General features: G+C 39.9%; 2 protein-coding genes across 2 annotated transcripts; one reads left to right on the top strand and one right to left on the bottom strand.

Moving 5' to 3' along the window:
* Positions 1–439: 439 nt before the first annotated feature.
* hadhaa (hydroxyacyl-CoA dehydrogenase trifunctional multienzyme complex subunit alpha a) lies at positions 440–4,564 on the bottom strand. The gene is given in 9 exon segments (XM_073492436.1): positions 440–448; positions 1,240–1,328; positions 1,460–1,605; positions 1,640–1,711; positions 1,789–1,881; positions 2,895–2,948; positions 2,950–3,026; positions 3,201–3,319; positions 4,558–4,564. Coding segments are annotated over 9 exon segments (666 nt in total).
* A 288-nt stretch (positions 4,565–4,852) lies between these two features.
* hadhb (hydroxyacyl-CoA dehydrogenase trifunctional multienzyme complex subunit beta) lies at positions 4,853–13,744 on the top strand. Its single transcript, XM_073492742.1, has 16 exons — positions 4,853–4,941; positions 7,000–7,072; positions 7,395–7,436; positions 7,732–7,828; positions 8,036–8,080; positions 8,694–8,793; positions 8,920–9,007; positions 9,464–9,651; positions 9,765–9,945; positions 10,331–10,452; positions 11,173–11,252; positions 11,350–11,397; positions 11,997–12,084; positions 12,395–12,469; positions 12,930–13,094; positions 13,338–13,744. Exons 2-16 carry the CDS (start codon positions 7,006–7,008, stop codon positions 13,371–13,373), a joined length of 1,422 nt encoding a protein of 473 aa, XP_073348843.1. The 5' UTR covers positions 4,853–4,941; positions 7,000–7,005; the 3' UTR covers positions 13,374–13,744.
* The last annotated feature ends 1,001 nt before the right edge of the window (positions 13,745–14,745 follow it).

The raw sequence follows: 14,745 nt of genomic DNA, 5'->3' as shown, positions 1-14,745 counted from the left end.
GTATCGAAGAAGTATCGAAGAACGCCCTATCTGGTAATGTTAAAGAAAGTGGGGCCCCTGAGGCCCATCCACCATTCAAGTTTGGTGGAAATCCGCTGAGCAGTTTTTGTGTAATCCTGCTGACAAACCAACCAACAAATGGACAAACAGACAAATGGACACAAGTGAAAACATAACCTTCTTGGTGGAGGTAATGAACAATTTTTTTTTAGGAACGTCTGCCATTTAAACTTTCCAAAGTAAGCTGAGGGAATTCAATGGCTGTTTTTCACCAGTTTCTTAAATTCCCTGCACCAGACTCTTACTTGATTAATTGAAAGATTAAGAAAATGATAATGAGTAACAGCCCAACATTTAAATAAATTGCTGTATCCTCTACCCAACATAATCAAAATAGGTGCAACATGAGAAAATGTAATAATTATTCTACTGCTTTGATCTATGGTGGCTAAAAAACACAAACACCTTCAAAAATAAGACAAGTCAGAAATGACCAGAAAGATTAAAAAATGTTGCCCCAGACTGAATCCAGTCATTAGCAGATGAGAGGGATACACATAATTCTGCCTGCTCTATGAATTTGACACACAGAGTGTATCTAGCTTTTATAGCGTTACAAACTATTTCTTCATACAGGGACTGATGATAGAAAAAAAATGAACATAACCAGGAACTTTAGCCTCAGCTACAAGAAGCAAAACCATCCACGTCGGCCAGACAACTGTGAAAATGCAATTTATGTTGTTGTAAATGTCAGAGAGTAATCCTGTGTGTTAGTTCTTGTGATTCTCTTGTTGCCATTCAAGCTGCTGTTCTCTCATAATGTCTGAGATCATTTTCTTTCAATTCCGTAACATTCCCACAACTTGACAGGCTGCAGACGGGTCAGAGGCTGCTCACTGACGCCACTGATGTTTCTCCAAACTGTTTCTCATGACAGAAACTCCATAAATCCTCTCTCTCTCTCTCTCTCTCTCTCTCTATGTGATCATGTAACTGCAAGGCCACTGTAAGAAGAGCGATGAAGAAATAAATGAGAGAATACGAAATAAATAGAAACGTAATGACCTCTGGAAAGCAAGTTATCCTCCTGTGTTTCATCCACATAGATGTTACATAGATGTGGGGTTTATTGCAGGATACAGTCATGCTGCTATTGCATTTAAAGAAAATGGTAAAATAAAACAGCTATCAGGCAGGGACAGAGCTGTTTGACCTCAGTGTAAAGTAAAAATATACCATTTTGTTGGCGATTACTTTGGCCCAGCCCACTGCAACTTCCTCAAGGTACTCGACAGTTCTTTCCTCGGCAGGCTTCACACCGGGGCCTGGAGTGAACAGACACAACAGTTTAATCCCCTCCTGCTCCTCGCCTAGAGGATCAAACCACAGAAGATTACAGCAGGAAAACAACACTATCTTTCTTCAGCAGTGAAGAAATGCCACACGTAGAACATACCCAGAGGGTCCACAAGCTGCTGCACCAGACCCATCTTCTTGGCTTTATCTGCCCTGATGTTCCTGCCTGTCAGCATCATGTCAGACGCTCCGGGGAGACCCACCTACACACACACACACACACATGGGCATGAGACAAGCCGGTTGCTGATATTATGAACAGATATCCCCCAAAGTGAGCCTCTTGACCTTAATATACTCCAGTGTAACTCAGTAGCCACCAGCGCAAGACTGTGACAGTGCTTTCAAGACATTAAGTGAATAACTGATTAATATGAGTGTGTGTATGTATACCGTTTGAGGCGGTCTCTGACTGGTGCGGGCAGATAGGGATTTGGAGCCTTCTCAGTCTTCTCCAAAACCTTCTGACCTTCCCAAGAGAGACGGGTGACCTCCTCACTGCTCTTACAGGACTGGATTATCCTGAGAGTAAAGACATAAGGGGACAGACGTAATACTTTAAAGGGACAGTTTGACCCAAAATCTAAAATACATGTTGGTGTGAGTTGCTGAGTTTTGGAGAAGTCTCTCAAATATAATGGAACTAGAAGGCTTGTGGTGCTCAAAAAGCCCAAAAAATACATGTCAGTTTCATGAAGGCATTGACCAATCCAAAGTCCAATCCAAGTGACAAAAAGAAACATGGCAACGGTGATCCTGTTTCTAGGATTCAGGTCATATAGCTTCAAGAAGGCAACAGCAGGGACTACAGCATGCGATGGAGGGATATTTCATGATGTAAAATTTTACGAACACGACAAAATGATGCGATTTGAGGCCAAGTCATACTAGTGTCAATGAAAACAAGAGAAGCTAATATCTTTTCTAGCTAACAATAATTCATATCATCTTAAAAATACGTCAGCAACCAACCAATCTGTCCTCGTCCAAATCCTTTTAATGTTACCACAAAGATAAGGGGGAAGCAAAACTGGCAGATCTGACATTGGGCTAACTCCTCTAAATTGAATGCACTCCACCATGGTGACCTGGAAGACGGCAGGCCATACAAGATAATGAGCAATTAAAAAAAAACCCATCAGAATGAAAAGGGATCAAATTTTACAGAAGTACAGATATAGGAGATAGTAAAACAGGGTATGATGATCCAGATCCGTCAAAAGTAGAAATAACTGCCGGAAAAGCTTTACTTAGGGGGTCAGAGGGCTAAGCTCCTAGGGGTCTTTGGTGATGATGTTGATGTTCAGCTGATGGTGAGGCCTAATCCACTCTTTACATTGGACGAAATATGTCTTCGGTTTTGGGGACTCTGGCTGTGAAGTGACTCGTGTGACTGTCTTCAGTTTGCTGGAAAGTTTAAAATGTCAAAATGCACCATTATTAACGTTTTACCTCTGGTTCAAACAACATACAAATGTAGGAGCGACCACACACATAAGTACTGTAAATCCTTGTTCAAGCTCTAGCAAGCCTACTTGATATCTGCCCCGGCGATGGAGCAGCCACGCTTGCTGGAGATGAAGACAGTACCTCACAGCTCCATTCGACCAGATCTCTCCCATCGCCTCCGTCAGCTCAGAATTCATCTGTGCCGTCGGTGTGTTCACCTGCAAACACACACACACAAACGCACACACACTGATTAGTCATGTCACATCTGTCAGTGAGAGACAGAGACAGGCAGTCAAGACTGTCACAAACATAATCTCTCTGTCTCTCTGACATGCATGTACTGTCTCACACTCTCTTCCATAAACACACACCCACCCACACACACACACCGTGGCTGTTGGATCATTGAGTCGTATAACTGCCACATCATCCTTGAGCTGGTAGCTGACGTGTGTTCGAGCTTGATGGAGAGAAGAGTACAAAAGATGAGAGGCCGTCAGGCAGAGGGCTACCAGTATTGTATTATGCTAATTTCTAGTAGCGTTAGCATATATAGCACAAATATACATGAATGGTGTCCTTGCTCAAGGACACTTGGGTGTATAGGGAACTGTGAGGGCGAAAGAACCAGCCTGTCAACAACTGAATGAACGTTTTAATGTTTTTAAAGAGTAACTAAACCCCAAGATCATTGGCTGGTCTTCAAAGTCAGACAACACACTCCCTGATGATGAGCTACCAATGATGATGATTTGTCAGTTGCTGTTTGTAAACACACAATTTAGTCCCGTCCTCCCCGGCTCAACGAGCGAGACAGAGAGAGTGACCAACTGAGGTCAAGCAAGCTGGAGAGTGAATGAAGAGTGCTCTGAGTTTAAAATCTCTCATCCCACATCCTACTTGCTCTGATGTCCTGATGTCAAATAAAAAAACAAACGGAGAGTAAACCGCAAAGGGGCAGTGTCGATCATACAGCGTTGGTTGTCAAAATGTTGTTGTCATGGAGACAAGTCGCATGTGCAGTTTTTTTCCCCTCAGAGCAAAAACCCTTCATCTCAGTGCTCCTGAGCCCACAGCCAGCGTTTTTTTTGCCCGAAAAAAACCTCATGTGGACACGGGCCCTTAGCTGTTTGCCTCTCCGCCAGTGTGTGTGTGTGTGTGTGTAGCTCCACCCTTGGTCAAACAGACACACAGAGCAGAGACTGAGACAGAGATTTAACCTGGTCACTACATTTTTGCATGCTGTCATTGGAGGGATTACTTTTGATTGAGTCTATACATTGTTTCTAAGAAAATCATTGAAGTACTCCTTTTTAATTTATCAACAAACTATCAAGCTGCAGTCTGTTAGTTCTCAAGGATACACACAGTGTGTTTTGATGTGTCAACGGTGTATGTAAACAACTTTTATGTGTTTGCATGAAAACTCTATCAGGGACCTTTAAATCAGTTGTTTAGTGATACTGACGATGCAAATAAAGGTTAATTTGGGCTAACATTTGACTTGATTAACTGTTACAGGCTGGAAAGGACAGTAAACAATTAAAAAATCTGGTCTTGAAACTTCCACATCAGAGGAAGACACACACATTATAACACATAGCTATACTTCTACGGAAATGGCCTGATATTTTGGTCAACCATCAGTCTGGCCCAGTTAGTGAGAGTATATGAGATGGTGCTATTGTCATCCAGCTGTTATTTACCTGTCAATGATGGATATACGGAAAAGTGTATTCAACACACCTGTCATAGGTTCTATGCACAACACATATCCTGACCGATGGAGGCGCTAGAGCAGAGCCAACAGTGTAGAGTTGCAAACAGGGTAAGGACCTCAAAACACACTGAAAGATTGCCGTAGCCTAAAATGTTATTGTACTCAAATAATTATCTTTCATTTGTAAAACATGAATATTTTATAACTTCGGTGTTACAAATCATCATCATAATACCTCGTAGACATAAGCAGTTAAGTGTTTTTATTGGTCACCCGTGTGTTTTACTCAGGCATTATTTTAGACAGCTATAACGCTAACGGGTCTTGAAAGCGTAGTCCAGCAGCGCTCCTGAGCCTGGCTGATCGTTTGACAGGGAAGCACTGTCGGCAAAGATACAACACTAGAACAGGTAAGCTTCAACTTATCTATCACTTCGACTAATAAAATTAAAAAAGAGCAAAGATATGATATGAACTCTGCTAATGCGTATCTGCAACCCAAACACAGGGGATATGAATTGACTCAGTGGAAACTTTAGCTAACAAGTAGCTAACTAGCTTTATTAGCTTGCATTGAGCTTTAGCGTCATCGTTTTGCCATTTGTTACACTAGCTAATTTTTTTTTTTTTTCAATTTGTGCAAACGTTATTTAAGCCAAATACTAAGTTGTTCTGTAAACAGTAGAGATCCAGATTGAGTCCCGTGATTCTGTATTTCTGTCTCTGTCATTCTCCAGCTAGGAATCTAGGTGAAGGGTCACAGCCTGGATAAGGGGGGTGGGGTTGGGTGAATGTCAACGATATGTCACATTAGCCCACATAATAAAAGACAGAATAGGATTTATTATAAATCTATTTATTATAGCCTAGAATTAAAACCCCATTGCTATGTTATATGGGAAAATAAGGAACACATTAAAGCTAAATAAGGAATCATTAAATGTCTTAAGGTTATGTTATACTTCACAGGGGTGTGTGTTTGTACTATAAAGCAAGGTAACATTGCATTAACAGTTTCTTATGGTGTTCACTCTCTCTAAACTAGCTGCTTTTCTCTCTACGCTACAAAATATGGGGAAGTCTTTCAAGCTTATTGCAATTCCCCCATCCTGTTTTCACAAGTAATTTATAGTCACACCACAACCTTATCAGCTCATAATTTGTATAGCCATATGTCCAAGTTACCTAGTCATAAACAGTCAAACAGACCATGGGACTCGGGGATGACGGTTTTATGGGTCGAGTGTCTGATCCAGACATCCAGTCCCAGGTTGACCTTTTACCTACAGAGCCTGATCTGAGTATTACCACCGGGGCTATGTAGTGTAGTTATGTCACTCTAAAAGGACGCACTCACACAGTAACAACGGTAATATAATAAATAAGCAAGCAAAAGCAGGAAACTCAGGAATACAATATTACAAAATAAAACTCAGCAGTCAAGCCGAGCACAAGGAAGCCTCGTCTAAGGTGAGTTAAAACAGGAAGGCACAACAGCAGTAAAAAGAATAAAGTATAATATATAGAAGTATAATATATAGATTTAAAATAAAGAGTAAAATGAAATAAAAGTTTTAAAGGACAATTAAGTCATCATGGGTTATGTGGTGTCAGGAATAAAATAAAAAATTCATCCTGAATTCAGACTAGGAGGTCCAAGACTTTGACAGATTCTCTGAGGAGGTCATGGAAAACCAGGAAAACTTTTTCACTGTATGGGAATTTGAGAGTATGTTTTCTTAATTCCCAGTTTATTAAGTTGCTGTCTAATACAACAGTGCTGCAATAAGTCCTACCTTCCAAAAGGTTATAGTGTTCACATTTTGTTAAAGCTGTTTTAGAGACGTGTTTATTCAGCTTTCTGGTCATTTTATACAGATAGGGGGTTCTGTTATTTAGTCTACATACTGTATTAGCTGGTAGTTTGCAGTCCAGTTTAAGTTGAAATTTGATTATTTTCTGCCCCCCTAAAAACAACACTGTTAAAACAGAAAGTAGTAAAACTTTTAAAACTTAAGAATGTTATGCCATGAACTTCTTCTTCCACCAGATCCCTGGTTATAACTTTGCAGTAACTAGAGCTGCAACAATTAGTCGATTTATCAATTACTTGATCCAAAGAACGTTTATTGCTAACTATTTTGATATTAGATTAATCAATTTAGTCAATGTGCAAGCAAAAATGTCAAACAGTTGTTTGTTCCAGCTTCTTAAAAGTAAAGATCTGCCGGTTTTCTTTGTCATTCATGACAGTAAATGGGAAGTGTTTGGGTTTTGGACTGTTGGTTGGACAAAAGAGGCAATTTGAAGACGTCACTTTGGGATCTGGGAAATAGCAATGAGCATTTTTCACATTTTTTAAAAAAATTAATTGATTAATTGTGAAAGCAATGGTCGGATTAATCGAAAAAAAAAAACACTGTTAGTTGCAGTCCTAGAAGTAACAATTGCAGTTTCTTTCTCTGTAGAACATAATGGCTTCCATGTTGCTGAACACAATGCGGAGCTCCCCGGTCAGCCCTTCCTGGGCGATGCGGATCGGTAAGCTGCATACAGACTTTCTTGCCAGATATATGTCCAAGTAATGAGAAAAACATTCTGCCAAAACAGGAAAATACAGTCAATGCAAGAACAAATGCAAGATACAACACAGACAGCAAATAGATTTTTTATGTTACACATACAGTATATTAATTGTTATAAAGATATTATCTTTGGCCACTGTCACTTCTGTTTATATAGCCTTTCCATTTGTTATATTATCGTCAATCTTTTGAGAAGTTTGTGCCAGCCACAGTTTGGTGAAGTATTTAAAATATGTTAATTGAGAATGATAAAGAATATTTTTGTCTTTGTTGCTCAGGGGCTCGCTCTCTCAGTACGACAGCCCAGCTTCAGGCTCAGGGTAAGTCATTACTCTCAGTGTAATCATTGATATTCACATAGAAATCCAGATTATAGTCTTGTGGAGATCACAGTGATTAAAATTCGAGCTGATCATTATAAGCCTCTATTTATTGATTAATTTATTTGCCTGGACAGAACCTCTGCAAAACTATCTTCCCTAGATGGAATCTAAGTGGTTGAAAATACATTAAATGCTACTGAGATGGTACTCAAATGCATTCTTCAGGTCAGCTCACAGTTATCAATATCTAATCTACCCGTTTCTGTCTATATCTGTCTGTCTATTCCTTCAGTTCAGACAAAGAGCAAAAAGACGCTGGCTCGGCCTGGTATGAAGAACATGGTTCTGGTTGAAGGAGTTCGAACCCCTTTCCTGTTGTCTGGAACAACGTACGTCTCAACTCTTTTCTTAACACAGACATTTACGGTGCTTTAATAAGAACATCGCTCAAAAAACGTGAAGATGATCAGAAAAATGAATGATGAATACTTTTACATTTCAATACTGATTTATTTGTCAAGGAAAACCTGTTGAATGACTTTTACAGAGAGATAGTGTTTAGTGAAGGATAAAACTGTCCTGGTTTGTGTTTACAGATATGCTGACCTAATGCCCCATGACTTGGCCAGAGCAGCTCTGCAGTAAGTGTCTCCTGAGGTTGTGTTTTTTCTCCACCATCAACACCATTAACCAATTTAAAGGCTGCTGATATTGTGTGTAGTTGTTCCAATGAACTGCCTATTGAAACCACTGTTCTATTCTATACTTGCCACTAAGCCCCAGTGACATTAAAGAGGGTTTTCTTTAGTAAATAATATGTGCAGAAACTTTATTACACTGTCAGTTGATCCTGGCCATGTTCTATAATGTTCATTACAACAGAAGTCATTTCCCTTTTTACGAAGAAAATCCAGTGATGCCGTCCTCTAGTGGAAGATGGTAGACATTAAAACAAGAGTTATATATATAACCACGATTCTATGATTTATGGGTGGCCTTCAGATGTAATAAACAGCTGAAAACTGACGATGGTTTAGAGAGCAGAAGAGATAGAAGAACATTGCATTTTATCGAAAACAACAGCTACTTTTGTCCCTTTTCTCATACAATAAATTCAGTCAGGATGCTTTTTATCAGTCTCCATTCTGTTTTGTCACAAGATTATTTCTCAAATTCTTAGGATCTAAATGCATGGCAGAAAGATGTTTTTTGTTTTAGTGCTGATTTTAAAATGTTTGATCTGGGTTTCAATAGGGGTCTGCTGAATAAAACAGGTCTACCCAAAGACGCTGTAGACTACATCATCTATGGAACAGTCATTCAGGAGGTCAAAACCAGCAACGTAGCAAGAGAGGTATGATTGCACATACATACAGTACACCCATGTAATGGTTATTGAATCTGCGTGCCTTGCAAATGTTTCATATACTCTCTTTAAGCCCTGGTCCTAAGCGTTTGAACTGCATGCTCCATTTTTCAGGCAGCCCTGGGTGCAGGCTTCTCTGACAAGATCCCAGCTCACACCGTCACCATGGCCTGCATCTCCTCCAACCAGGCAATGACCTCAGGTATGTCAGGGAAAACTATCGCCACACCAATCCTCCTCTGTCTGACATATCCATACTGTATATTTTGGGCTGGATGATAATTATCATCATTTATGGACTATCAGAAGAAACTAAGCTACGTAGTCTTACATTGTAGCTGCAAACAACAATGAGATTATTTGGTGTTTCGTTTTTGTGCACGCCGAGAATTCATTTGAAGGACTTTGCCTTAGCTTAAGATGTCAGTATGAAACACCTAGCTGTCTTATGACGATGAAGGGGAATAAAGAAGAGCGATCACAGCAGGAGACTGAGATCACATGTGTCTTTATGTCACTAATATAAGGAAGAAAAAATATGAAGCAAAATAACGGGTGTACATATTTTTTTAAATTTTATTTCCTAATAAGTTTTTCTGGTTGTCTCCTTGTTTGCCTGACCGTTGTTCGTCTCTTCTTTCTCCCTCCTCCTCTCCAGCTGTTGGTCTGATTGCTGCAGGCCAGTGTGACGCTGTCGTGGCAGGAGGGGTGGAGTTCATGTCCGACGTTCCTATCCGTCACAGCCGTAAGATGAGGAAGACCATGCTGTCCCTCAACAAGGCAAAGACCCTTGGCGCGAAGCTCAGTCTGATCGGCAGCATCCGGATGGCACACCTTGCCCCAGAGGTATATATTCACAAAAAATCTCCAAATGTTGCATCAGTTTGGGTTTGTTAAGTTCTTCTTTTAGACTCAGTACAGTGTTTCCTCCTATAACCCTTTATTATGTCTATGTTCAGCTTCCTGCCGTGGCTGAGTTCTCCACAGCTGAAACGATGGGTCACAGTGCAGATCGTCTGGCTGCTGCGTTCGGAGTCACTAGAGTGGAACAGGACGAGTTTGCTCTACGATCACACACTCTGGCCAAAAAGGCCCAGGATGCCGGTCTGCTGCAGGATGTCATCTCCTTTAAAGTGCCAGGTAGACACAGCTTCCCTCTTTCACATTTATACATTAAATGTGTGTATTAATTGTTGTTGGTTACATTGTTGTAATTATCATTTGTCTGATCCTGTTTGGAGTGTTCTTTGCATCCAATTATTTTATCCTGCAAGTGCTCATTTAAATAATCTATTGAGAGTGTTGATGGCTGTGTGTAGAGCTGAAGCAATTAATTGATTAGACGAGTGACACAAAATTAATCTGCCACCATTTTGATAACCAATTAATCCTCAGAAGTCCTTTTTCCTGCAAAAAATGTAATATTTACTGTTTCCAGGTTTTTAATGTGATGATTTCTGCTTCCTGTGTTTTATATCACTGTAAACTGAATATATTTTTATATATATTTTTTTGTCTTCACCAGGTCGTGATATTGTTTCCAAGGACAACGGAATCCGCCCCTCCTCCATGGAGCAAATGGGCAAACTAAAAGCTGCCTTCATTAAACCTCACGGCACAGTCACCGCCGCCAACTCCTCCTTCCTGGTAAACACACACTCTCATCGGACCCTTCAGCACTTTCAGCCTTCCTTATTTCCTCCTTTCTGGTTCAAAAACACCTTCAGCATAGACATAAGCATCTGTTTCTGTGTGTAAAACAAACACACACAGCTACACACACTTCAGGCTGCAAAAACAAAGCTGTAAATTACCTCAAGCAAAACACTGTTAACCAACTTTAGCTTCGTTTTTTATTATCTTATTTGCACTTCATCATAAAATTTTCTGGTGACATTCTGGGTTTGCTTATGAAATAATTTTTTTTCTTCACTGATTCTCTGCCAACTGTGTAACCTGATTGCCTCACAAGAGGAAAAACTTGCCAGAACTCATAACCTGTCCTGACTATAAGTAACAGGGTTCGTACAAAGTCTTCAAAGTTTGGAAAATGTTGCATTTTAATCAGTCTTCAAGGTTAGGAATGTGCTTGAACTTGAATATACTCCTTGAAAAATGCTCAATTATTCAATATAATCTGGTGTTTCGTCTACACAATCACTCATCTAAACCAAAAGTCATTTAATATTCATATTCAAAGTTAATATGAACAGCTGGTAAATTAAACAAGGTTACATTATACATTAAGTGCTGTGGGTATAAAGAAATCCTGTAATTTTCGTTTAAGCTACCTTGAAAGTGCTTGATTTTTAGTCTCTTGTAAGCTGTATGAACCCTGAACTAAACTGCTCACTTGTGTTTCCTCAGACCGACGGTGCCTCTGCTGTGCTCATCATGTCTGAAGAGAAAGCCTTGGCCATGGGTTACAAGCCCAAAGCCTACCTCAGGTATCTGCACCTTCTCTGTTTGGTAGAGCAGCCTCAGTTTCACCAGGGATGCTATTTCAGTTGAGGTGCTGATCATATTGTTATTTCATCCTTGCAGAGACTTTGTCTACGTGTCTCAAGACCCCAAAGATCAGCTGCTTTTGGGGTGAGTCCCTCGGTATTAGATGATTGTCTGGTAAAAATGTCAACTGACGGTTGTTTTCCTTATTGGATTTTAGAGCTTATATATTGTTCATAAATGTTGTTGAGCTACGAAAGTAAGAAACGTTTGCAACATTTGTTTTGATCTGCTCTACATTTGTGTCAGCAGGTAATAGGGCTGTACTAAATAGTTTGAAGCTTCAAAGCATTATTCATAATGAATGTTGTGCAGTTTTTTTTGTTTTTTGTATGTTTTAATCATTCTGTTTATAGCCCGTATTTCGGCACAGTTTCAGATAAAGATTATACTACACTGATGTTATTAGTGTTATACCACTTGTAGATTAGATTCAGTGGTGGCTGTGTGGGATTGTTTTATGACTTTTCGATTTTCACTGCAGTCACAAGGCTGCTTGCAGCAATGTAACAGAATCATAAGTCGCATTCATATAATCACAATAAAAAAACAAACCATTTAGGCTCTAACACTATTAAAATTGTCAATTTAGTTTGAGGATTTTAAGTTTTTTAGGGGGTGATGACGTTTTTCAGTGCTCCTTTAAATATCAGAATGTTTTTCTGTTTTCTGTTGAACTCTTTCAGGCCAACATACGGTACACCAAAGGTCCTGGAACGAGCCGGTTTAACCATGAATGACATTGACGTCTTCGAGTTCCACGAGGCATTCGCAGTAAGTTATCACAACATACTCGGTGGAAAAAAAATATGTAGTGGTTGTTGAATGTGTACATTGATCTATTAATAACCTGTCAATCTCCAAGATGTTTTAAGCTACAGATGCATCACTTAATTGATTTGAACTCTAAATTTCTCTCTGCAATGATCCAATTTTTGTTCTGTGTTATTCACGGACGCTGATGTTGTAGGAAGATCCGACCGGTCTTCTTCATATCCTGGACTTCTGAATCAGTAGAAATCAATGTGTTTTTCTGTCTGGTATCTATGGTAACTCTGTGGATGTATGTGTGTGTGTTTTCCAGGGCCAGATAATGGCAAATCTGAAGGCTATGGACTCTGATTGGTTCGGCCAGACGTACTTGGGCAGGAAATCGAAGGTAAATGTAACTGCTGGTCAGAATGGATCCATAGAGAACATGTGGATGCTTACAACATACTGAAATAGACTTCGATTTGATTTCACGCCTAATAATATCACAATCCCTAGTTTAATACACTTAATAATGTTTTTTCTTAGTTGCTCCTTAGTTTTATACCATAATAATGTTTAAAAAGTACAGAATAATATCAAGCAAACTCATACTAATAAAATAATTTCATTAATTTACATCAAGGGATAATGCAAAGTAGTTTTTAGAGATTTCATGTTAATGGATGTTTCGGTGCATCTTTTCCATTTTACCTGCTTTCCAGTAACATGGAAGACTGTAAATATGGGTTGAAAAATGATTCACTGGAGCTTTAACTTTGGTACTCAGTGTCTGTTTATATCCCCCACCTCTCTGAACGTTGAATTCTGATTTCACAGTCCTGACCAAATGTCTGTTGTGTGTGCAGGTGGGAGCTCCTCCCATGGAGAAGTTCAACCTGTGGGGAGGCTCTCTGTCTCTGGGTCACCCGTTCGGTGCCACAGGCTGCAGGCTGGTGACCACAGTGGCACACCGGCTGCAGAAGGAGGGAGGACAGTACGGACTGGTGGCGGCTTGTGCTGCTGGAGGACAGGTAATGTGCCCGAGACAGCAGTCACACAAGTTGTTAAATTCAAATTTCACAGTTTAAAGCTCAAATGTATTTGTATGCGTGTTCAGTGTTTTGTAGTACTTTTTTGTATCTGGTGACAAGGGAAGTAATTTCTTCCAGATTACATATTTTTTTGACTACTCAGACTTGACAGCTCTTTATATTTTTATTTAACTGTTCAAAATGATCTTAACACCCTATTTTTTTTTTACTTTTGTTTTCTAGGGTCATGCCATGGTGATCGAAGCCTACCCCCAATAAATTAAAATGACATCTACAACCTGATCTTCAGATTCATCATGACGGCTACACGCACGCTAACATCCACACAACAGACTGTACATACTAGCACCACTTTGCCTTGATCAGAGACGAGTCAGATACAGTATGTGAGTGTGTTTGAGGATTCTTGTGTAAATTCAGCTTTGCTTAGAGGCTGTTAAATTATAGCAGAGTGTCGTCGAGGAGCGTTGCCTTGGATTTTGTGGACTTGTCAGTGAGTCGAATGTAACATAGCAAAGTTTAAGCACTCAGAGGAGCTGGAGTGATCCTAATGTTTATATATGCTGTAATATTTTTTTCTTACCAACTGTTGAGATTAAATAGTGTGATGATAACCACACTGACACTCATTTCTGGGTTTGCTATTCTTTTGTGACCCCCCTGGTTCATTTATATTCACTTGTCCCAGTAAGATGTGACGCTGAAGGCTGGTTTCAGACCAAATCCGGCGGTGCGGCGAAAACACAGGTTTCCCCATTCGTTTTAATGAGGGTAGTCCATTTTGCCTGCGGCGGTGTTGGTCATGATCAGTGTGTATTCATGTGTATTCAATCAGTTTTGTGGTTCAAAATTAAAGTTTTTATGACAGCTAAATTTTACTCTGTGCAGCAAAAGCTACAGGGAGGAGGCCTCAACCTCAGTAGCCTGCGAGAGGCATACACTTTACCAGGAGAGCTATTTATCAGCTTTATTAAATACCATGTTTGGTCATCCAACCTGGGAACATTAGCCCACCTATGATATTTAATAAAGCTGTGAGTCTCATGCAGGCCACTGAGGGTGAGGCAAGTAAAAAAAGAACTGGTGTTAGCATTGTGCAACTGGTGAACTCAATCACTGTTCTACAGACCTTACACATGTTCAAGAACCAGAGTTAATTTGGTGGATAGGGGGTAACAGTGGCCCGGCAATGTTGACGGAAAAAACTATCTACATGTTACGGCCACAACAAAACACACAGTTGGCTCTACCTTGTGACCTGCGAAATATTAGGAGGGACGCCATACCCTAGAACAAGGATGCAAAATGAAGTGTTTGTTTACAAATAATACCAAAACTAACTAAAACTATGGGTGTCTAGAGGCCTGGCCAAGATGAACAAAAAGATGGAGGAACCCAATAAAGATGATTAGATTAGTAAATTTAAAGGTGCACTGTGTAGTTTTGGGGAAGAAATTTTAATCAGAAGAGAGAGATCTTCACTGACTGATCTTGTTTATGCCTAAACAAACTAAACAGACTCTCTTCGTTTTCATGACTGAATAAACAAACTGACCTTAAAGGACAACACAGTTTTACTTTGTTTATATGTGGCGGACCCTGCCACCTTTCTAGCTTCAAACAGTGTTTT

The sequence above is a fragment of the Pagrus major genome, chromosome 22 (genome assembly GCF_040436345.1).
Source record: "Pagrus major chromosome 22, Pma_NU_1.0".
In the NCBI taxonomy this organism is placed as follows: domain Eukaryota; kingdom Metazoa; phylum Chordata; class Actinopteri; order Spariformes; family Sparidae; genus Pagrus; species Pagrus major.
The sequence above is the reverse complement of the archived record's forward strand: the minus strand, read 5'-3'. Positions and strand labels throughout refer to the sequence as shown.

Coding starts and splice junctions, on each gene's coding strand:
- hadhb (XM_073492742.1), top strand. CDS start 7,006: ATGGCTTCCATGTTGCTGAACACAATGCGGAGCTCCCCGGTCAGCCCT. Junction 9,008..9,463: donor CAACCAGGCAATGACCTCAG/GTATGTCAGGGA, acceptor CCTCCTCTCCAG/CTGTTGGTCTGATTGCTGCA. Junction 9,652..9,764: donor TGGCACACCTTGCCCCAGAG/GTATATATTCAC, acceptor GTCTATGTTCAG/CTTCCTGCCGTGGCTGAGTT.